Below are 24,392 nucleotides of genomic sequence, written 5' to 3'. Positions count from 1 at the left end.
GGTCTTAAACATGCCATATATTTATTTCCATGTTGGTTTCCTGGAATTCTTTTCATACCTTCTCAACCCTAGAAAAGGCCCACTCAAATCTCACCCTCTTTGTCACTCCTGTCACCATTTCTCCCATGCAAAATAAATTCCCCAGTTCTCAGGATTCTTATAATATTTAAAAATACCTCTGTTATAGATTTAACATCATTCATTTTTTCAGCTTCTCCCCTCATCCAACTACATCATAATTTCAGTATCTTGGTAACCCCAGAACTTGGAACAGCAACAGTGATATAGCACATGCTCAGTAAATGTTGTCAAAATAAGGTATTAAGTAGGTAATTGATTATGTGGAAAATTTTTAAAAATTTTAAATTTTACTTATCCTCTGTTCCCTATCTCAAAAGGCCAGTTCTATACTTGGTTGCTAAAAGTACAGGGTTTTACATGTAACCTGAAGCACCTGTGTTTTGTTTTGTTGTTTTAACATCTTAATTGGAGTATAACTGTTTTACAATGTTGTGTTAGTTTCTGCTTTATAACAAAGTGAATCAGCTATATGTATACATATATCCCCATATCCCCTCCTTCTTGTGTCTCCCTCCCACCATCCTTATCCCACCCCTCTAGGTTGTCACAGAGCACCGAGCTGATCTCCCTGTGCTATGTGGCTGCTTCCCACTAGCTATCTAGTTTACATTTGGTAGTGTATATATGTCCATGCCACTCTCTCACTTCATCCCAGCTTACCCTTCCCCCTCCCCATGTCCTCAAGTCCATTCTCTACGTCTGCATCTTTATTCCTGTCCTGTCCCTATGTTCTTCAGAACCTCTTTTTTTTTTTTTTTAGATTCTGTATATATGTGTTAGAATACGGTATTTGTTTTTCTCTTTCTGACTTACTTCACTCTATAGGACAGACTCTAGGTCCATCCACCTCACTACAAATAACACAATTTCGTTTCTTTTTATGGTTGAGTAATATTCCATTGTATATATGTGCCACATCTTCTTTATCCATTCATCTGTCGATAGACACTTAGGTTGCTTCCATGTCCTGGGTATTGTAAACAGTGCTGCAATGAACATTGTGGTGCATGTCTCTTTTTGAATTATGGTTTTCTCAGGGTATATGCCCAGGAGTGGAATTGCTGGGTCGTATGGTAGTTCTAGTTTTAGCTTTTTAAGGAACCTCCATACTGTTCTCCATAGCGGCAGTATCAATTTACATTCCCACCAACAGTGAAGCACCTGTTTTAACAGCACACTGACTCCCGATTACTTCCCGAGGCTCTCCTCCAACATTAGACTTAGTACCATCAAGTCTATGTCACTTATTTATTCTCCCCACCCTCCAGCAGGTGTTTCCAAGAACGTAATTACAATTGACCTAACGGGAGGTATGGAAACCCTCAGGCTCTCACCTTCCTTCAGCCCCAAATGGGGGAAGAGAGTTCAGGTCTTACAGCTTTCTGGGAGGTCCTCTCCATACAGCTTCACAGCTTCCTGTTCTTTGCCCATACCTCACACACACGACTCATGGTCACGACCCTGGGGAAGAGGGATTATCCTCAGGGAAAAATTAATGAACTGGGCTCAGGAAGCAGAGCTGGAATGAGTCCTGCTGGGGACATGGGAACAATGGGAGTTGTTAAAAAAGTTTCTAAGTCTCACAAAAACACTTACTATTGGAAAGGTCACCTTGAGGCCAAAAACCAAAGGAACAAACAAAAATCAAAAACAGCAACAAAAAACCCTCACGAAACAACAAAAGAAAAGAAAAACCCACCAAGGATATTGAAAACTGTAGAGATTCATGACCTGTAGGATTAGGAGATGAGAATCGGAAAGGACAGTCTCTCCAAAAGAAACAAAATTTCTGGGATTTTTGGAAGGACCCCTTTCATAGTTCACTGGATCAGACACTTGAGCATCCATTAGAATTATCTGGAGTGGATGTTAAAACTCAGAAACACCCACGTAGAATTCTTGATTCAGTAGGTCTTTGGTCGAGCCAGAGAAGTTGCATTTCTAAGTTTTCAGGTGATGCTGACACTGCTTCTCTGGGGCCACAGTTTGAGAACCACTGACTTTGAGTTTCCCTGCTCTTGCTGAGTTTCACAACGAACAGTTCTTTCTCACAGCATCATCAAGACAACTGTTTGATAGCTTACTTAAAAAGAATTATTTAATCTTAACGTGGACAACATCAGAGGTAGGAAAATGTTTGTATACTACATTGGAAAAAACCCTGTAAACTCTGTCTTTTATTTTGTCAACCAAATCGATTTGGAGGTGGATTTCCCATCCATATCCAATTCTATTGACCCATCTTTAACATCCTAGTACTCTTTATACATGAATTATTACTCAATAAGGTCCTTCCTTTCATAAAAGGATGAGTACAGGAAGTGTATATGCCATCTTATTATGATGAACTGTTCAGAATCGTAATTAATTGTCTTTAGAATTTTGGAGTACAATAAAAACTGTGATTCTTACAGTTTTCATTTCTACATGAGATTTCCAGGTTGGTCTGAATTCTTTCATTACAAATATTTATAGCTAGCAAAATGTAATCTCTCAGGTTTATAAAAAACGATGTTAAGCTCTGGTTTTATCTACATAATAAGAGATTCTAAAAACACTAATTCTTCCCAATATTTAGAGCTTTAGCTGATTTTAAACTCCAGCCTCTTGTCAAAAGAGCCTGGGTTGATGCTAGGGAAGGAAATAGGTCTTATCAATCTCCTTGACTGTCAGATGTCACTAACAGTAACATTAACAGTAACTAAATTACCTGGATTAATTCATTATTATTCTGATTTGGTTTTCAATAAGAAAGTCCTTGTATCTTCTAGTTTATATATTTCTCCTCTCAAGGAGTATACTCTCATAAATGAGAATGAAATGTCTACTAAACCACATCTTAACCCCAAAGTTGATCCCTTAGAGCAGGATTGTGGATAATTTATTTGTTTTAAAAATTGATTAAAAAGTTTCATATTGTTTTGGAGTTATTGTACTTGGCCCATTGTGAAAGTTCAATAAATGTGTGTAAAGTTAATAAACAGAAATCTCAATTAAGTAGAATTGACTCCTCTTCTTTCCTGGCAAGGACTCAGCCAATGAAAAGCCATGGGCTCTTTTCTTACTGCACCCTGCCACCCTCCTTTTTCTCTCTAAATGCATTCCTTTCCCTTTCCACGGGGGATTTCCACATGGCTCACCCTGGGTGCAGACACTGAATTGCAGTTCTCTGCTGATCCCGAATAAACCTGTCTTTGCTGGGGAAATATTTGGCAGTCTGTTTTAGATCAAAATTTGTTAACATAACTGAAAATTATCCTTTTTTAAGAGTAGGAGAGCAGTGAAAGGCAGGTTGGGTACACCTCAATGCTCAATGCTGAGGATACAAAAATAAAACATACATTCTCCTCTCAAGGAAATAAGAGGCTGATGGGGAAAACAGACCCAGAAGCATATAAAATCACTTCAGAAAGGAGATAGCTCTACCAGGGGAATGCTCAAAGGTTAAAAGGCTGAGCAAATAACCATGACTGGGAGAGAAGGAAGACTTCGGAGAGGACATGACATTTAAACAGAGGTGATGTTCAAGTGTGTTAGGCAGACAAAGGAGGGAAAGTGTGTTTCTGGCAGGGAGAACAGAGGTCCAGAGATGAAATGGCACGGCATACACTCCAAGAACCCTCAGGGCCTTGACAATGTTGGAGCACAGGGGAAGTGATGGGACATTAGGGGGGAGAAGAGGCAGGGATCACTGTGAATAGTGTTAAGAGACCAGGCTCATACACTTAAGTTTTACCTTGAGGGAGGTGAGAAGCCGGTGGAGGACGTTATGCAGAAGAATGACCTACAGATGCAGGCCTGTCTGGCAGCAGGGAGGAGGAGAGATGGGAGAGTTGAGAGGATGAACATAGCGGTGCAGCTCCTCTGTTTATTCATACCCCATCCTGTTTCAGAAGAGACTTCATGAGGGCAGTTAAGGGCTTATAAGTGTTCTGTGTTCGTGACCCAGCCCATCTCAGCTTCAAAATCATTAAAGATGTGAGGAGGGTGAAGAGCTAGAGGAGAAAGCGAAAAGGAGATGGGAGCTAAGAAGAGAAGGAGGAGGATAAATAGGTAATTAAGAAAAATCAGAGTGTGAAAGCCGACGAGCCAACAAGGACCCATGGCTCAGTGATATCAAGACCCTAATTCAGTGAGTCTGTGGTGCCCTTGGCCTCTCCCTCATGAGCCGAGATGGCCTCCATGCTTCCTTAGGGTGTATGTCCTCACACATCTCATTCAAAGGCTGGTGGTGAGGAAACGCGTGGAGGGCAGTTTTTTTCTCCTCCTGCATCTCTTGCCTCTACTTCTGGAAGAGAAATCTTTCCCAGAATCTCCTAGGCTAACACACTGTTTGTTGTGATCACATGAACTGAATCACATGAACACATGAGCACTCCTGGCTTCTAAGTGTTCTGGGAAAGTGAATATGATAGGGGACAAGCAAGGCGGAGGCGGTTGGGAATGGCTTTGGGTAGACACCCAAGAACAAGGCTATCTTCTTATCAAGCACCTGCAATACAGATGGAACATGATGGACCAGAGGCAAGAGAATACTGACAGGGATGCAAAGTCTGTCTTACGTAGGAAAACTCTTCTAACAGCAGAGGTCACAAACTCAAATAAGAAAAGGAGGTCAGCAGTAATTTCTCTGTCTAAGAGGTACTGAGGATCATCACTCTCCTCACCCCAGCACAAAATTTGAGCATCTAAGCCAAAGACAGGAAATCAAGATTTTTCTTTGTAGAAGCAACAACTCCTGAAAAATAGACCTCCATGTATTGGCACTTGGGTGTCCTCCAGTAAAGAGCTGATTTCCACCTGAACCCCTAAGGTAAAGTTTAAAAGCTTTAATACATAGAGGTACAAATTCATATTTCATTCCCTTACTCTTAAATGTAGATAGCCAAGGATCAACAGGAAGACCACTAATACAAAAGGGAAAAAAATAAATAGAAAAATAAATGAGAAGCAAACAGAAATGACATAGGAAATAGAAGAAAAGTTTATATGATTAACATCCTTTCAGAGAAACAAGAAGATATAGAATCCATAAATAAGAACAAGGTAGTATTAAAAATCATAGAACAAAAAAGGGTTCTTGGATATTAAAATATGTTGACAGAAATGAAAACTTTAATAGAGAGATTGGAAGGTAGAGTTGAGAAAATCCTCCTAGTGTAGAATAAAAACATAGTTTGAATAGAGTTTCCACAGGATGGGGCCCAGCATGGGTTGTCAGAGCCTGGATATCCCTTTTGGGAGCCACCAATTGTGAACGTTAAAGCACAGTGAGAAGAATATTCCCATAGTGGGATGACTCATTGTGGGGAGCAAAGCTCCAAATGGATGAGAAGGGTGTCTATGCAGAGGTGCACCCTGATGTCAGGCGTCAGAGCCCAAGCAGGGTGAGGATGGTTTCCACATGGGGGATGTTCTGATGGGGGTGTTGGAGCATGAGTAGGGGAAGGAAAGTGTCTGAGCAGGGGGCTGGTCTGCTGTGTGATACCAAAGTCCAACTGGAGTGAGGAAAGCATCAGGGGAGAGAGTGGAAACATGGACAGAACTGCTATGGGAGATGGTTATATTCAGGGGGATGAATGAAGCAAGTTAATAAATTAAGGATAGAGTGATGTCAGAGAAAATGGCAGAGTAGGGAACTCCAAGGGCCCATCCCTACACAGAATAGAATTGAGAGTCCAGAAATAAACCATATTTTTATGGTCAATTGATTTTCACCAAGAGTGCCAAGACTATTCAATGGGGAAAGAATTGTCTCTTCATTAATTGTGCTGGGACAACTGTGTATCCACATGCAAAAGAATAAAGTTGGACCACTACCTCATACCATCTACAAAAAATTAACTCAAAATGGATCAAAGTCCTAAATGTAGGAGACAAAACTATAAAAATCTTAGAAGCAAACATAGAGGTAAATCTTTATGAACTTGGATTTTTAAGGCATACTTAAGTATGATAACAAGAACACAAGCAACAAAAGAAATAATGATAAATTGGACTTCACCCTAATTTAAAAATTTGTGCATCAAAGACCCTTATGAAAAAAGTGAAAAGATTTCTTCCAAAGAATGGGAGAAAATATTTGCAAATCAAAATTTGACAAGGATCTATTATCCAAAATATGTAATGAACTTCTACAACTTGACAACAAAAAAGACAAACAACCCAATTTTTAAAAAATAGGCAATGGATTTGAATATACATTTCTGCAAAGAAGATATACAAATGTCCAACAAGGAAAAATGCTCAACATGAAAAGATGCTCAATATCATTAGTAATTAGGGAAATGAAAATCAAAATCATAATGAGATACCACTTCATACATGATAGGATGGTAATAATAATAATAACAATAGAAAATTACAAGTGTTAGAGAAGATGTGAGGAATTTAGAAGCCTCATAATTGCTAGTGGGAACAAAAAAGGGTACTGTTGCTGTGCAAAACGCTTCGGCAATTCTTCAACAAGTTACACATAGAATTAACCATATGACCTAGCAATTCTACTCCTAGGTATATACTTGAAAGTCCTGAAAACAGGTACTCAAATACTTATAAACAAAGGCTAACAGCAGCACTACACACAATAGGCAAAAGATGTAAACAACTAAAATGTCATTCAACAGATGAATGGGTAAACAAAATGTGCTGTATCCAGACAGTGGGATAGTATTCAGCCATAAAAAAGAACGGAGAACAGGGAATTCCCTTGCTGTCCAGTGGTTAGGACTCCACACTTTCACTGCTGAGGGCGCAGATTCAGTCCTTGATGGGGGAACTAAGATCCCTCAAGCCGTGCATCATGGCCAAAAAAGAATGAAGTATTAATACATACTACAGTGTAAACTAACCTTATTAAACATTGTGCTAAGTGAAAGAAGCCAGACACAAATATTTTATCATTCTACTTATATGAAATGTCCAGAATAGGTAAGTCCATAAAGCGGATTAGTGGTTTCCAGGAGCTAAGGAGAAGGGAGAGAATGGGGAATGACTGCTTAGTGGGTATGGGAAATCCTTTTGGGGGGATGAAATGTTCTGGAACAAGATAGAGGTGATGGCTGCACAACACTGTGAAAATACTAAATGCCACTAAATTGTACACTTGAAAAAGTTAATTTTATGTGAAGTGAATTTCATATATTTATATAAAGGATTATGAGAGCCAGGTTCCTCAGCAGAGAAAATAGTTATAAGTGTGGAAAGGGAAAAACAGAATAAGTTCTAAGTTCTGTGATGCTGGATTAGGAATGGAGAAATATATATATATATGAAACAATAAGCACACCTAGCACCCAAATTTGCCTTCTAAATACCATTCTCCACTCGAAGGAAGCAGGACTGTTTACTGAAATAGTTGATTCCAGAGCTGGAGCACAGAAAGTACAAGATAAGCATGGGGCGTTTCACTGGGCCAGTAAGAAAGGAAGTGCTCAAAGAATAGAAAGAACATATGGGACTTCCCTGGTGGTCCAGTGGTTAAGAATCCACCTTCGTAGGGGACACATGTTCAATCCCTGGTCAGGGAACTAAGATCCCATATGCATGCCGCAGCTAAGCCTGCGTGCTCTAGAGCCCACGTGCCACAATGATGCAGCCAAATAAATAAATAAATATTAAAAAAAAAAAAAAAAAGAACATAGAAGCCAGCCTGAAGAGACTGACTGGCCAAATCTGGGGTAAAATGAGCATCAAAGTAAGTAATGATAATAATGGATTATAACTTAATGAATAAAAAAAGGAAAATACAAGTTCACACAGATAATAAATAAATAAATAAATTGGAAGTTTGATAAGAAACCAGATATTGACATAGTCTCAAAGTACCTTTCCACAAAATATTTACTAATTTCCAAGGGAAAATGAATAACTTAGGTGAGAAGCCTAATGAACACTTCTTAGTCAGGTAATCAAAGTGATGGGGCAACAACAACAAAAAAGTGATGGGACATTAGTAAAGAGACAAAGCAAAATCACTCATCCCTCATAGGCTGTAATAGGAACACTGCATGACTTCTGCGATATTCCTGGCAAACCAACAAAGATGCATCACCTGAGTCTAATCATCATGAAACATCTGACAAATCCAAACTGAAGGACATTCTACAAAATAATTGGCCGATAATTTTTTAAAGTTCCAAGATAGTCAAAATCAAGGAGCAACTCTTCCAGATCAAAAGAGCCTAAAGACACATGACGACTAAATGCAACACATGGTCTTTTTGTTTGTTTGTTTGTTTAAGATTTTTTTGATGTGGATCATGATTGAATTTGTTACAATATTGCTTCTGTTTTATGTTTGGGGTTTTTTTTCGGCCACGAAGCATGTGGAATCTTAGCTCCCCATCCAGGGATCGAACTGGCACCCCCTGCATTGGAAGGCGAAGTCTTAACCACTGGACCACCAGGGAAGTCCCGCAACACATGTTTTTGAAGCAGATTCTCTTTCTATGAGACTTTATTGGGACATATGGCAAAACTTGAGTAGAGGCTAAAGATTTGATTCTAACAATGTATTGATGTGTATCAATTTTAGTGACTGTATGGCAGTATTGTAGGGAATGTCTTTGTAGAAAATACACACAAATATTAAGGTGGGTATCAGGTTGGCAACTTACCCAGTTTCCTCAAACCATCAGGGGAAAAAAAGTCGTTTATACTATGCTTGCAACTTTAGTGTAAGTTTGAGATTTTTCAAAAAGTTAAAAAGGTGTTTAAAGTTAAATTTTTTAAAAAGTTAAAATAGAAGAACTATTATATGGGGCTTCCCTGGTGGTGCAGTGGTTAAGAATCCGCCTGCCAATGCAGGGGACATGGGTTCGAGCCCTGGCCCAGGAAGATCCCAAGTGCCGCGGAGCAACTAAGCCCGTGCACCACAACTACTGAGCCTGTGCTCTAGAGCCCGCATGCCACAACTACTGAAGCCCGCGCGCCTAGAGCCCGTGCTCTGCAATAAGAGAAGCCACTGCACTGAGAAGCCCATGAACTGCAACGAAGAGTAGCCCCCCTTGCTGCAACCAGAGAAAGCCCACACACAGCAAAGAAAACCCAATGCAGCCCAAATAAAAATAAGTAAATAAATAAACTTTATATTTAAAAAAAGAACTATTATATGTAGCAGAATATCTTTTTGTCCTCTGGATAAAAAGCAATTTTTAAAAATTAGATCTCAGTAAGAGCTAATACCAAAATAAAAGATTGATATACCTGACTACATGAACACTAACACCAAAAATAAAGAAGACAAACCACAAACTAGGAGAAGGTATTGTAATAAATATAGCTGACAATAGATCAGCAAATTATGTAAGAACTCCTACATTAACTAGAAAAAGTCAGTAGAAAAGTGAACAAAAGGCATTCATGGGAAACCTGAATGCAATAAAAAATATGGAAAGAAATGTTAGAGGAATGCAAATTGACTACAGTGAAATATCATTTTTTACCCATAAACCGGCAAAAATGAAGATTTCTGACAATAACAACTGTTAGGAGGATGTGAATCAGTAGGAACACTTCAACGCTGCTGATGAACATGTAATGTGGTACAACTTTGGAAAACAATTTGGCACTATTTTGTAAAGGTAAGTCTTTGAAGATCTCATGACTCAGTAATTCCACTTCAAGGTAATGACCCATGCATAACAACTGGAGACAAGCAGGAAAATATCCAAAAGAGCACTGTTTGCTAGAGCAAAAACTGGGAACAACCTCAATAACTTATTCTCACAATGGAATATAATATAGCAGTGCAAATGAATGAACCACAGTCAAACAGAGCAATACGGGTGTTTAGAAACATAATGTTGAGTGAAAAACACCCCCAGAATATTAAGTACAGTCTGATATGTTTATAAAGTTCAAAAAAAGCAAAACAAAATAATACACTGATTATGTAAAAATGTGATGAAATTATTTTTATAAGCAATGAAATGATAAACACAAAATTCAAGAACATAGTTTCATCTGGAGAGAAGTGATGTGATGGAGAGTACCTACAGGCAGGTATAAGCTGTTGGTGCCATATGGTTCTTGAACTGAGTAGTGTGTACATGAGTGTTCATACAATATAGTGTTTTATAACTTACATGCATTTTACACATAATCTTTTGCTTGTAATAATTATTATACTATATTAAAATGTACAGCAAAAAAATCTGAATATTCATGATAATTTCCAATTTGAAAATAAAATAAAATATAGTTATATGGTTCACTCAATGTTTTCTCACAATTTTGGGGGTTTGACTTTTATAATACACCTGGGAGGCTTGGGGTCAGATATTAATTTCAGCAAGTTTGTTGAGGAAGAAGTTACAAGTTCAAGAGAGGCCAGGTGTCTCATTCAAGGTCATCTGTTTGGTAAGTGTTGGGTTAGGGTCTCTAATTTAAGGATTAATACTCTGAATTCCGTGCAGTTTCCAACAATCCAGATTCACACCAAAATGGGGTACTGGGAAAATAGGTCAAAATACAGAAAACAGAACTACTCTTCTGGGGAAATGCTGACATCTTAAGAGGAAACTGTCCACCAAGAAGGCAGAAAGGAGGGTATGGCTTTCCAGAATGTTTCCATGACAACACATCTTGTCCTAGGAGTGTTCAAATCATCCACCACAAAAAAAGGATATTTTCCTTTTTTCTAAAAATCTGAGTAAGTTGTTTAGTTTCAAACTCATTCACTTCTACAATGACCCTCACAACACATCCACGGGTATGAAGAGGGCAGATACTCTCTCTCCACCTTATAAATGGAAAACAAAGCCAAAGAAAAGTGACCCATTGTCACCCCTTTTACAAACCACCCAGTGCCTCCCTAATCTCTTCACTGCTGCCTGCATCTCCTGGTTCCTCAGGGTGTAGATCATGGGGTTGAGCATGGGGGTCATGATCCTGTGGCTGATGGACACAGCCTTGTCCATGGAGAAGGAGGTGAAGGGCCAGGCATAATGGTAAATGCTTGGAATGAAGACCATAGGCACGGCGATGATGTGGGTGGTGCAAGTGGAAGCTGCCTTCCTCCTTATCTTCCCTGAGTGGGACCTCAGCATCACCAGGAAGACTGAGTAGGAGATCAGGAGGAGGAGGAACAAGATGACATCGAGCATCCCACTGTTGCAGATCATGAGGAACTCTAAGACAGAAGTGTCTGTGCAGGCAAGTCTCAGTACTTGTGGAACATCACAGTAAAAGTTACCTAAGATGTTGGGGCCACAGAAAGGCAGTGGAAGCATCAGAGCCAGTTGGGAAATGGAATGAACAAAACCTACCATCCAGGCTGTCACCACCAGCCCCACACAGAGCTGAGTGTTCATGATGGTGACATAGTGGAGGGGCTGGGAGATGGCAGCAAGGTGGTCATAGGCTGTCATTGAGAGGAAGAAGACCATGGCACCTCCCAGAAAGTGGAAGAAGAAGACCTGGGCCATGCAGCCCTGGTAGGAGATGATCTTCTCAGCGAGGAAGTCCACAAGCATCTTTAGGGAAGTGACTGAGGAGAAACAGAGGTCTAAGATAGCCAGGTTTTGGAACAGAAAATACATGGGTGTCTGGAGCCGGGAATCAGAGATCACTGTGACCATGACGAGGAGGTTTCCTGTGAGAGTGGTGGTGTAGACAAACAGGAATATCAGAAACAAGAAGAGCTGGAGCTCCTGAGTCTGTGAGAGCCCCAGGAAGACAAATTCTGATACCCATGTGAGGTTCCCTGATTCCATGGTGTCTTCTCTATACACCTAAAGAAAACACATCATAGACAGAGATGCATGAAGTTACTATGTGCCCTTCTAGTGCTCAGTGGCTCAAAGCAATTGTCCAAGTCCAGATGATGGACATCTTCATGTGCAGATCATAATACCAGGTGCTGATTAAATGGCCTTGTCTTTGGAGATTTCACTAGTCAGTGCTGGAATACACATTCAAGCGATATCTTAAAGCCATCCAGAGACACATAGAGCCTGCCTTTCAATGATTCAGTGTAATATAGTGATGGGGAGACAACTTAGAATCCAACAAACGAGAGTCAAATTTCAGAGCTTCTATTTCCTTGAATTTGACCTTGAGTAAGTTACTTAATCTGGGTCTTAGTTTCCACATCTCTAAGAAGAATGTTTCCTTTATAGAAATTGCCTAGGGAATTAAATAACACGTAAGGTTCCTAGAACAGTGTCTGGAATAATAAATGGTAATCACTCTCCTCTGTGTAGTCTCCTGCTCTAAAGATACCCTCCCTTTTCCAGTCTCTAATACTTTTTTGTACCAATCATTTTTCATGCAACAATGAACACATCATAATGTTAATGAACTTTTCATGGTTCATTAACATTTCTAGGTTTTCCCTCCATAATTCAACTCTAAGTTCCCAGAGATATAAATATGTATCTTATAATTTATTTCTGCCCTGCAGTGCTCATCTTTGCTGACAGTCAATACTCAAAAACACGTGGTGTTGACTGCTGTGTGGGTGAACAACTATAGGGAGTGCCTCCCTCATTGATGTAGGTGGTCTCTTACTGGATGAGGTAATGGGATATATGGTGTGAGTGCTGAGACAAGAGAAGGGGGAGAGAGATTCTCTGGATTAAGAAATGAGTGAGGGCTATTGTATGAAGGGGACTGGAAGAGCTCTTCTGAACGGAACAAGAATTTTAGAAGATGTTACTGAATACAAGGATAGAAGACAAAGGAAGATGTTGAAACAAGAGAAATAGAATAGACAAAGGAATAAAGAGGGCAGATTAAGAGAAAGGGGGAGGAAGGAAGGGGAATGGAAAGGTGGGGTGGGCGGGGAAGGGAATGGGAACAAAGGTGAAGAAGGACACAGAGGGTGAGAGACAGAGGTGACAGGTGAGGGTTAAGTGGCCCCCACACTCCCCTGCTTTGTCTCACTCCCCCCCCACCTGCCTCCTGCAATCTATTGTCCATCAGAGGTCATTTTAATCGCATCCTTCTGCTTCCATCTGCTTCCACGCCAGTCCATCTTCTATACCACTGTCAGAGAGACCTTTCTAAACTCATATCTGATCGTCTTCCTCCCTCATTATGATCTTTTAATGACTATCAAGGGCCCACAGCTTAAAACTCAAACTCTTAGAAGCTGCCTAACATGCTTTGTAGATTAATTCAGGGTTGAAAAACATACTTCCATATGTGCAACCCCCTCTCAGTATGTCATACCGAACTGTAAAATGTAGACTCTATCTACCTTTCTAATCAGTATCCCTGTTATCCAGGAACTGATTGCTGTTCAAGGAATTCATAACCTCTCACATATGCCATATGCTTGGTTATTTCTGTAGCTTTGGGAATGAATTCTGTTTCCTGAAATACCTTCTACTACCTTCTCAACCTAGAAGTCCTCAGATACCACCTTCTCTGTGACTCCTTCTCCATTTCTCCCACGCAGAATTAATCCCTTATTTCTCTGGGTTCCAATAATGTTTTTATAAGTACCTCTGTTATAGTATTTATCATTTTTTTCTATTGTCCCTTTTAACTAGATTTTCAATTCAACGACTTAGTAGCCCCAGCACCTATATTAAGTCTGATTTAGCAGTTGCTCAAAAAATGCTTGTGAACATAATGTATTAATAGGTAATTATGTGATCCATGTGGAGAATTTTGTGTTGTATTCCCTTATCCTTTACTCTTAGCGTCCTCCCTCTAAATCACAGAACCAAGCTTTCACTTGGTTGTAAAAAGACTGGTTTTGCACATGCAACTTGAGGAATCTGTTTTCAACACCTCGTTTTCCATGCATTACTTTCTGAGGCTCTCCTCACACGTAAGAATTACTACTATCAAGCCTATGTCACTTGTTTATTATCTCCACGTCCAGCAAGTGTTTCTGGATGCCTCTTACAGCTGCTCTATCTATAGGTGAGGAAACTCTGGTCTCTCACCTTTCTTCAGCCCAGAATGGGAGAGAGCCTTCAGGTCTTCCATCTTCTTGGAAATCCTTTTCTGCAGCTTTAGCTTCCCAGCCACTGCCCATACATCACCTATACAACAATGGGTGTGACCCTTGGGGAAGAGGGTATATCCCTGGGGAGAACTTACTGGACTCAGCTCAGGAAGCAGGGCTGGGTTGATTACCACTGGGGGCAAAGGAGCAATGGGAGTTGTTAAAAAGTTTCAAAATGTCTCAAAAACACATAATTATTAAGAGTTATTCCTTGGGGGCCAAAAGGACCAAGGACAATATAATTTTATAGATTTGTAGAATGTAGAATTCTCAGGCCAACATCTAAAAGGACAAGAGTCTCTTCAAAAGAAACAGACTCTCTGGGAGTTTTGGAAGAACCCATTTCTTAGACCAGTGATTCTTACCCTTGAGACAATCACCTGGAGAACTTGTTAAAAGACAAATTAGTGTGCCCCAACCCCAGGCTTTCTCATTCAGTTGGTCAATGGTAAGGCCAAGAATTTGCATTTGTAACAAGTTCTCAGATGATACTGATGCCCCTGTTCTGGGGACCACACTTTGAGCATCACGGACTTGCTCATCAGCACAGGGACTATTCTCTCTCTCCTGGAATCGTCCAGATAACTGGCTTGATTTCTTTCCTTCTTCTTCTCCTCCTTCTTCTCTTTGTCCTTTCTTCTACTTTTAAGCCTAATTGATCTTCACTTTGGGAAATTCATAGGTGGGAAAATGTTTGTAGACTACAGTGGAAACTTACTGCCCTGTAAACCGTGTCCTTTATTTTGCCAACCAAAGTCCCAATATTGATTAACCAACTGTCCCAAGTCTACTACATCATCTATAAAATGCCAACATTCTTTACATGTGAATTCTTATCACCTCTAACACAAGAATTGGTACAGGAAACCCATATATATCCCATTATGAGGAATTGCTCAAAACTGGAATTAATTGGCATTGTAACCTTGATGTGCTGTAAAAACTGTCTGACTTCTTACACAGAGCTCTCTGATCTGCATAGGATTTCCAGATTGGTCTGAATTCTTTCATTGCAAATGTTTATACTTGGCAAAATAAAGTATCTGCCTGTGGCAGATAAGAATATAATGTGAAGCTCTTCCACATACAAGAGATATAGATTTTTTTAAGTTATTTTTTAAAAATTGACTTATAGTTGCTGTACTATATTATATAAGTTACAGGTGTACAATATACTGACTGACAATTTTTAAAGGTTATACTCCATTTACAGTTATTATAAAAAATTGGCTATATTCCCTGTGTTGTACAATATATCCTTGTAGTTTATTTTATTTCATTTTTTTATTGGAGTACAATTGCTTTACAATGTTGTGTTAGTTTCTGCTGTACAATGAAATGAATCAGCTATATGTATACATATATCCCTTCCCTCTTGGACCTCCCTCCCACCCAATCCCTCATCCCACCCATCTAGATCATCACAGAGCCCCAAGCTGAGCTTCCTATGCTTTGTAACAGTTTCTCACTAGCTATCTATTTTACACATGGTAGTGTATATATGTCAATCCTAATCTCCCAATTCGTCCCACCTTCCCCTTCCCCCACTGTGTCCACATATCCATTCTCTACGTCTGTGACTCTATTCCTGCCCTGGAAATAGGTTCATCTGTACCATTTTTCTAGATTCCGTATGTATGCATTAATATACGGTATTTGTTTTTCTCTTTCTGACTTACTGCACTCTGTATGACAGACTCGAAGTCCATCCACATCTCTGCAAATGACCCAATTTCATTCCTTTTTATGGCTGGGTCATATTCCATTGTATATATGTACCACATCTTCTTTATCCATTCCTCTGTCGTTGGACATTTAGGTTGTTTCCATGTCCTGGCTATTGTAAACAGTGCTGCAGTGGACATTGGGGTACAGTCCTTTTGAATTATGGTTTTCTCAGGGTATATATCCGGTAGTGGGATTGCTGGGTCATATGGTAGTTCTATTTTTCGTTTTTTAAGAACCTAAAAATACTGTTCTCCACATGGCTATATCAATTCACATTCCCACCAACAGTGCAAGAGGGCTCCCTTTTCTCCACACCCTCTCCAGCATTTATTGTTTGTAGATATTTTGATGATGGCCATTCTTTTTTTTTTTTTTAAAGTTAGCTTCCCATTCTTTTTTTTTTAATAGTAATCTTTTATTTATTTATTTATTTATTTTTATATTTATTTTTGGCTGTGTTGGGTCTTCGTTTCTGTGCGAGGGCTTTCTCTAGTTGTGGCAAGCGGGGGCCACTCTTCATCGCAGTGTGCGGGCCTCTTCACTATCGCGGCCTCTCTTGTTGCGGAGCACAGGCTCCAGACGCGCAGGCTCAGTAGTTGTGGCTCACGGGCCCAGTTGCTCCGTGGCATGTGGGATCTTCCCAGACCAGGGCTCGAACCCATGTCCCCTGCATTAGCAGGCTGATTCTCAACCACTGCACCACCAGGGAAGCCCAATGATAGCCATTCTGACCACTGTGAGGTGACACGTCATTGTAGTAGTTTTTAATTGCATTTCTCTAATAATTAGTGATGTTGAGCATCTTTTCATGAGCTTCTTGGCCATCTGTATGTCTTCTATGGAGAGATGTCTATTTAGGTCTTCTGCCCATTTTTTTTTTTATAAATGTATTTAGTTATATTTAGTTATACTTTCCCCCCTTGGTGTCCATACATTTGTTCTCTACATCTGAGTCTCAATTTCTGCCCTGCAAACTGGTTCATCTGTACCATTTTTCTAGGTTCCACATATATGTGTTAATATACAATATTTGTTTTTCTCTTTCTGACTTACTTCACTCTGTATGACAGTCTTTAGATCCATCCACGTCTCTACAAATGACCCAATTACGTTCCTTTTTATGGCTAAGTAATATTCCATTGTATATATGTACCACATCTTCTTTATCCATTCGTCTGTCGATGGGCATTTAGGTTGCTTCTATGACCTGGCTATTGTAAATAGTGCTGCAATGAACATTGGTTTGCATGTGTCTTTTTGAATTATGATTTTCTCAGGGTATATGCCCAGTAGTGGGATTGCTGGGTCATATGGTAATTCGATTTTTAGTTTTTTAAGGAACCTCCATACTGTTCTCCATAGTGGCTGTATCAATTTACATTCCCACCAACAGTGCAAGAGGGTTCCCTTTTCTCCACACCCTCTCCAGCATTTGTTGTTTGTAGATTTTCTGATGATGCCCATTCTAACCTCATGGGTGTGAGGTGATACCTCATTGTAGTTTTGATTTGCATTTCTCTAATAATTAGTGATGTTGAGGAGCTTTTCATGTGCTTCTTGGCCATCTGTATGCTTTCTTTGGAGAAATGTCTATTTAGGTCTTCTGCCCATTTTTTGATTGGGATGTTTGTTTTTTTAATATTGAGCTGTTTATATATTTTGGAGATTAATCCTTTGTCCGTTAATTCGTTTGCAAATATTTTCTCCCATTCTTAGGGTTGTCTTTTCATCTTGTTTGTAGTTTCCTTTACTGTGCAAAAGCTTTTAAGTTTCATTAGGTCCCATTTGTTTATTTTTGTTTTTATTTCCATTACTAGGAGGTGGATCAAAGAAGATCTTGCTGTGATTTATGTCAAAGAGTGTTCTTCCTATGTTTTCCTCTAACAGTTTTATAGTGTCCAGTCTTACATTTAGGTCTGGAATCCATTTTGAGTTTATTTTTGTGTATGGTGTTAGGGTGTGTTCTAATTTCATTCTTTTACATGTAGCTGTCCAGCTTTCCCAGCAACACTCATGGAAGAGACTGTCTTTTCTCCATTGTATATCCTTGCCTCCTTTGTCATAGATTAGTTGACCATAGGTGCATGGGTTTATCTCTGGGCTTTCTATCCTGTTCCATTGATCTATATTTCTGTTTTTGTGCCAGTACCATACTGTCTTGATTACTGTAGCTTTGTAGTGTAGTTTGAAGTTGGGGCGTCTGATTCCTCCAGCTCCGTTTTTTTCCCTCAATGTTGCTTTGGCTATTCAGGGTCTTTTGTGTCTCCATACAAATTTTAAGATTTTTTGTTCTAGTTCTGTAAAAAATGCCATTGGTAGTTTGATAGGTATTGCATTGAATCTGTAGGTTGCTTTGGATAGTATAACCATTTTCACAATATTGATTCTTCCAATCCAAGAACATGGTATATCTCTCCATCTGTTTGTATCATCTTTAATTTCTTTCATCAGTGTCTTATAGTTTTAAGCATACAGGTCTTTTGTCTCCTTAGGTAGGTTTATTCCTAGGTATTTTATTCTTTTTGTTGCAATGGTAAATGGGATTGTTTCCTTAATTTTGCTTTCTGATCTTTGTTGTTAGTGTATAGTAATGCAAGAGATTTCTGTGCATTAATTTTGTATCCTGCAACTTTACCAAATTCATTGATAAGTTCTAGTAGTTTTCTGGTGGCATCTTTAGGATTTTGTATGTATAGTATCATGTCATCTGTGAACAGTGACAGTTTTACTTCTTCTTTTCCAATTTGCATTCCTTTTATTTCTTTTTATTCTCTGAAAAGAAGTCTTAGACATGGCTAGGACTTCCAAAACTATGTTGAATGAGAGTGGCGAGAGTGGACATCCCTGTATTGTTCCTGATCTTAGAGGAAATGTTTTCAGTTTTTCACCATTTCACCATTGCTGTGGGTTTGTTGTATATGGCCTTTATTATGTCGAGATAGGTTCCCTCTATGCCCATTTTCTGGAGAGCTTTTATCACAAATGGGTGTTAACTTTTGTCAAAAGCTTTTTCTGCATCTTTTGAGATGATCATATGGTTTTTATTCTTTAATTTGTTAATAGGGTGTATCACATTGATTGTTTTGCATATGCTGAAAAATCCTTGCATTCCTGGGATAAATCCCACTTGATCATGGTGTATGATCCTTTTAATGTTTTGTTGGATTCTGTTTGCTAGTATTTTGTTGAGGATCTTTGCATCCATGTTCATCAGTGAATTGGTCTGTAATTTTCTTTTTTTGTGATATCTTTGTCTGGTTTTGGTATCAGGGTGATGGTGGCCTTGTAGAATAAATTTAGCAGTGTTCCTCCCTCTGCAATTTTTTGGAAGAGGTTGAGAAGGATAGCTGTTAGCTCTTCTCTAAATGTTTGATAGAATTCACCTGTGAAGCCATCTGGTCCTGGGCTTTTGTTTGTTGGAAGATTTTTAATTACAGTTTCAATTTCATTACTTGTGATTTGTCTGTTTATATTTTCTAATTCTTCCTGGTTCAATTTTGGAAAATTGTACCTTTCCAAGAATTTGTCCATTTCTCTGAGGTTGTCCATTTTATTGGCATGTAGTTGCTTTTGGTAGTCTCTTATGATCCTTTATATTTCTGCAGCGTCAGTTGTAATTTCTCCTTTTTCATTTCTAATTTTATTGATTTGAGTTCTCTCCCTTCTTTTCTTGGAATCTGGCTAAATGTTTATCAATTTTGTTTATCTTCTCAAATAACCAACTTTTAGTTTTACTGATCTTTGCTATTGTTTCCTTTGTTTCTATTTCATTTATTTCTGCTCTGACCTTTATGATTTCTTTCCTTCTACTGACTTTGGGTTTTCTTTGTTCTTCTTTCTCTAGTTGCTTTAGCTGTGAGTTTAGATTGTTTATTTGAGATTTTTCTTGTTTCTTGAAGTGATATTGAATTGCTATGAACTTCCCTTTTAGAACTGATTTTGCTGCATCCCATAGGTTTTGGGTCGTCGTGTTTTTGTTGTCATTTGTTTCTAGGTATTTTTTTATTTCCTCTCTGATATCGTCAGTGATCTGGTTATTTAGCAGTGCACTGTTTAGCCTCCCGTGTTTGTGTTTTTACAGGTTTTTTCCTGTAATTGATTTCTAATCTCATAGCATGGTCAGAAAAGATGCTTGATATGATTTCAATTTTCTTAAATTTTCCGGGGGTTGCTTTGTGACCCAAGGTGTGATCTATCCTGGAGAATATTTCATGTGCACTTGAGAAGGAAGTGTATTCAGATGCTTTCAGGTGAAATGTTTTATAAGTATCCAGTAAATCCATCTGGTCTATTGTGTCATGTAAAGCTTGTGTTTCCTGGGACTTCCCTGGTGGTGCAGTGGTTAGGAATCCACCTGCCAATGCAGGGGACATGGGTTTCAGCCCTGGTCTGGGAAGATCCCACATGCTACAGAGCAACTAAACCCATGTGCCACAGCTAATGAGCCTGCATTCTAAAGCCTGTGAGCCACAATCACTGAGCCCACTTACCACAACTACTGAAGCCTGCAGGCCTAGAGCTCATGCTCTGCAACAAGAGAAGCCACAGCAATGAGATGCCCACGCACCACAACAAAGTGTAGGCCCCACTCGCTGCAACTAGAGAACGCCCGTGTGCAGCAACAAAGACCCAAAGTAGCCAAAAATAAATTAATTAATTAAAAAGCTTGTGTTTCCTTATTTATTTCTGTCTGGATGATCTGTCCATTGGTGTAAGTGGGGAGTTAAAGTCCCCCACTATTATTTTGCTATGGTCGATTTCCCCTTTTATGGGTGTCAGCATTTGCCTTATGGATTGAGGTGCTCGTATGTTGGGTGCATAAATATTTACAATTTTTCAATCTCTTCTTGGAATGGATCCCTTGATCATTATGTAGTGTCCTTCCTTATCTCTGTAAGAGTCTTTATTTATTTATTTATTTATTTATTTATTATTTATTTATTTATTTGTGGCTGTGTTGGGTCTTTGCTGTTGCATGCCGTCTTTCTCTAGTTGCGGTGAGTGGGGGCTACTCTTCGTTGCAGTGTGCAGGCTTCTCTTGTTGTTGAGCATGGGCTCTAGGTGTGCGGGCTTCAGTAGTTATGGCACATGGGCTCAGCAGTTTTGGCTCACAGGCTCTACAGCACAGGCTCAGTAGTTGTGGCACACAAGCTTAGTTGCTCCGCAGCATGTTAGATCTTCCCAGACCAGGGATCAAACCCATGTCTCCTGCATTGGCAGGCAGATTCTCAGTCTCTGCACCACCAGGGAAGTCCAACAGTCTTTATTTTAAAGTCTATTTTATCTGATATGAGTATTGCTACTCCAGCTTCCTTTTGATTTCCATTTGCATGGAATATCTTTTTCCATACCCTCACTTTCAGTCTGTATGTTTCCCTAGGTCTGAAGCGGGTCTCTTGTAGACAGCATATATACAGGTCTTGTTTTTGTATCCATTCAGCCAGTCTGTGTCTTTTGGTTGGAGCATTTAATGCACTTACATTTAAGGTAATTATAGACATGTATGTTCCTATTACCATTTTCTTAATTGCTCTGGGTTTGTTTTTGTGGGTCTTTTTCTTCTCTTGTGTTTCCTGCCTAGAGATGTTCCTTCAGCATTTGTTGAAGAGCTGGTTTGGTGGTGCTGAATTCTCTTAGCTTTTGCTTGTCTGTAAAGTTTTTGATTTCTCTGTTGAATCTGAATGAGATCCTTGCTGGGTAGAGTAATCTTGGTTGAAGTTTTTTCCCATTCATCACTTTAAATACATCCTGCCACCCTCTTCTGGCCTGCAGAATTTCTACTGATAAATCAGCTGATAACCTTGTAGAGATTCCTTTGTATGTTATTTGTTGCTTTTCCCTTGCTGCTTTTAATATGTTTTCTTTGAATTTAATTTTTGTTAGTTTGATTAATATGTGTTTTGGTGTGTCTCTCCTGTGGTTTATCCTGTATGGGACTCTGCACTTCCTGGACTTGGGTGGCTATTTCCTTTCCCATGTTAGGGAAGTTTTCAACTATAATCTCTTCAAATATTTTCTCAGACCCTTTCTTTTTCTCTTCTTCTTCTTCCTATAATTCTAATGTTGTTGCATTTAGTGCTGTCCCAGATGTCCCTGAGACTGTCCTCAATTCTTTTCATTCTTTTTTTTTTTATTCTGCTCCTTGACAGTTATTTCCACCTTTCTATCTTCCAGCTCACTTATTCATTCTTCTGCCTCAGTTATTCTGTTATTGATTCCTTCTAGCATATTTGTCATTTTAGTTTTTGTGTTGTTCATCTCTGTTGTTTTTTAGTTCTTCTAGATCTTTGTTAACATTTCTTGTATTTCCTCAATCTGTGCCTCTATTCTAGTTCTGAGATTTTGAATCATCTTTACTATCATTACTCTGAATTCTTTTTCAGGTAGGTTGCCTATTTCATCTTCATTTATTTGGTCTTGTAGGTTTTTACCCTGTTCCTTCGTCTGTAACATATTTTTTGTCATCTCATTTTTTTTGATGTGTGGAACTGTGTTCCTGTCTTACTGGTTGTTTGGCCTGAGGCTTCCAGCACTGGAGTTTGCAGGCAGTTGGGTAGAGCTGGGTCTTGGTGCCAAGATGAGGACCTCTGGGAGACCTCACTCCAATTAATATTCCCTGGGGTCTGAGGCTTTCTGTTAGTCCAGTGATTTGGACTTGGTGTTCCCACCACATGAGCTCAGGCCCAACCCCCTGCTTGTGAACCAAGATCCTGCAAGCCACAAGGCATGGCAAAAAAAAAAAAAAAAAAAAAAAAAAGGAGCAGACAATAACAAAGAATAAAAAATAATATTAGAAAACTAACAAATATATTAGAAAAAATAAAAATATAAATGAAACAACAACTGGAAGGTAAAACAGAGCTACAATAGCAAAAAAAAAAAAAAAAAAAAAAGGCCAGAAAAAGGCCTTGGCTGTGTGGGACCGTGGCTTAGGCAGTGATGGAGTCTAGGCTCAGGACCCACAGGGCTGGAAAAGGCTCTGGAGGGCTGGCGGAGTGAGGCTTAGGCTTAGCCGGCCAGAGAGGGGCCCAGAGTGCCTCCAGCCTAGGAACGCAGAGGATCAGGCCTGGGACCTCAGCAGGCTTGCCAGAGCCTGAGTCGGTGAGGAAAACAGTAACCACATTTCCCCACCCCATCGTCCAATCCCTGGGGGTCCCTCCCCATTCGCCTCTACTCTTCCTCCCCACCTTTCTCCCACACCACCAGGACCCACACGGCTGGAGGAGGCCTCAGAGGGTGAAGGACCAGACCCAAAACCCCAGCAGGCTCCCCAGAGCCCGAGTGGGCAGGGAAAACACTAGCTGCATTCCCCTCCAATCCTCCAAACTCCCGAGGGTCTCTCCCCATCCCCGTTGATCTCCTCACGGTGAGTGGGCCTCTCCAGACATGGGAACTCCTCCCCTCCCCCAGCTGCCCCTCAGGGGCACCAATCCCATCCTGCCTTCACTTCTCTTCCCCTCTTGTTCCCCCACCCCATGTCCTACTCAGTAGCTCAGGGGTTCCTCCCATCCCCTTGGTGTTGAGGGTCCCCACCAGCATATGTTAGGTTCCCTACTTGTGAGGATGCACAAACTCCACATACTCCTACTCTGCCACCTTGACTCTGCCCCCCTTGTAGTTTATTTTATATCTAAAATATATATATTTATATTAGGTATAACTATTATACCTGATAGTTTGTACCTCTTAAATACCCTACCCTTATATTACCCCTCTCCCTTGCCTCTTCCCATTGGTAACTGCATTTGTACTCTATAACTGTGAGTCTGCTTCTTTATTGTTTTTTCACAAGTTTGTTGTATTTTTTAGATTCCACATATAAGTGATATCATATGATATTTGTCTTTCTCTGTCTGAGTTATTTCATTTAGCAGGATGCTCTCCAAGCCCATTCATGTTGCTGCAAATGGCAGATTTTCATTCTTTTTTATGGCTGAGTAGTATTCCACTGTATATATGTATACATTGGTGTATATATATATATATATATATATATATATATATATATATATCTCCCACATCTTCTTTATCCATTCATCTGTTGATGGATACTTTGGTTGTTTCCATATCTTTGCAATTGTACATAATGCTGCTATGAACATTGGGGTGCATGTATCTTTCACATTAGTGTTTTTGGTTTTGGGGGGTATATACTGAGAAATGGAATTGCTGGGTCATATGGTAGTTCTATTTTTAATTTTTTCAGAAACCTCTATACTGTGGCTGCACCAGTCTACATTCCCACCAACAGTGTACAAGTTCCCTTTTCTCCACATCCTTGCCAACATTTGTTATTTGTGTTCTTTTTGATGATAGCCATTCTGACAGGTGTGAGGTGATATCTCATTGTGGTTTTCATTTGAATTTCCCTGATGATTAGCAGTGTAGAGCATCTTTTCACATGCCTGTTGGCTATCTGTGTTTCTCCTGGAAAAATGTCTATTCAATTCTTCTGCCCATTTTTTAAATTGGGTTTTTTGTTTTTTTGATGTTCAGTTGTATGAACTGTTTATATATGTTGGTTATAAATCCCTTATTGGTCCTATAATTTGAAAATATTTCCTCTCATTCACTAGGTTGTCTTCATTTTGTTGATGGTTTCCTTTGCTATGCAAAAGTT

The 24,392-nt window shown here is 39.5% G+C and overlaps 2 protein-coding genes across 3 annotated transcripts in view; both read right to left on the bottom strand.

The window, feature by feature from the left end:
- The window catches only part of OR4D1 (olfactory receptor family 4 subfamily D member 1), a 94,356-nt gene that overhangs the window by 10,881 nt on the left and 59,083 nt on the right, over positions 1-24,392 (bottom strand). The window contains exon 2 of one of the 2 annotated variants that reach the window (XM_082372097.1): positions 1,416-1,615. The gene's annotated coding sequence lies outside the window, so the exon portion shown is untranslated. Of the gene's footprint in view, positions 1-1,415; positions 4,479-24,392 lie in introns of those variants that run through there. The other variant, XM_082372096.1, reaches the window with a different exon arrangement.
- Positions 9,728-21,506, bottom strand: LOC309618391 (olfactory receptor 4D2-like). Its single transcript, XM_082372093.1, has one exon. It carries the CDS (start codon positions 11,796-11,798, stop codon positions 10,827-10,829), a length of 972 nt encoding a protein of 323 aa, XP_082228219.1. The 5' UTR covers positions 11,799-21,506; the 3' UTR covers positions 9,728-10,826.

This window comes from Balaenoptera borealis (genome assembly GCF_965194805.1).
Source record: "Balaenoptera borealis genome assembly, chromosome: 20".
Taxonomy (NCBI): domain Eukaryota; kingdom Metazoa; phylum Chordata; class Mammalia; order Artiodactyla; family Balaenopteridae; genus Balaenoptera; species Balaenoptera borealis.
This window is presented reverse-complemented; position numbering and strand designations above follow the sequence as displayed.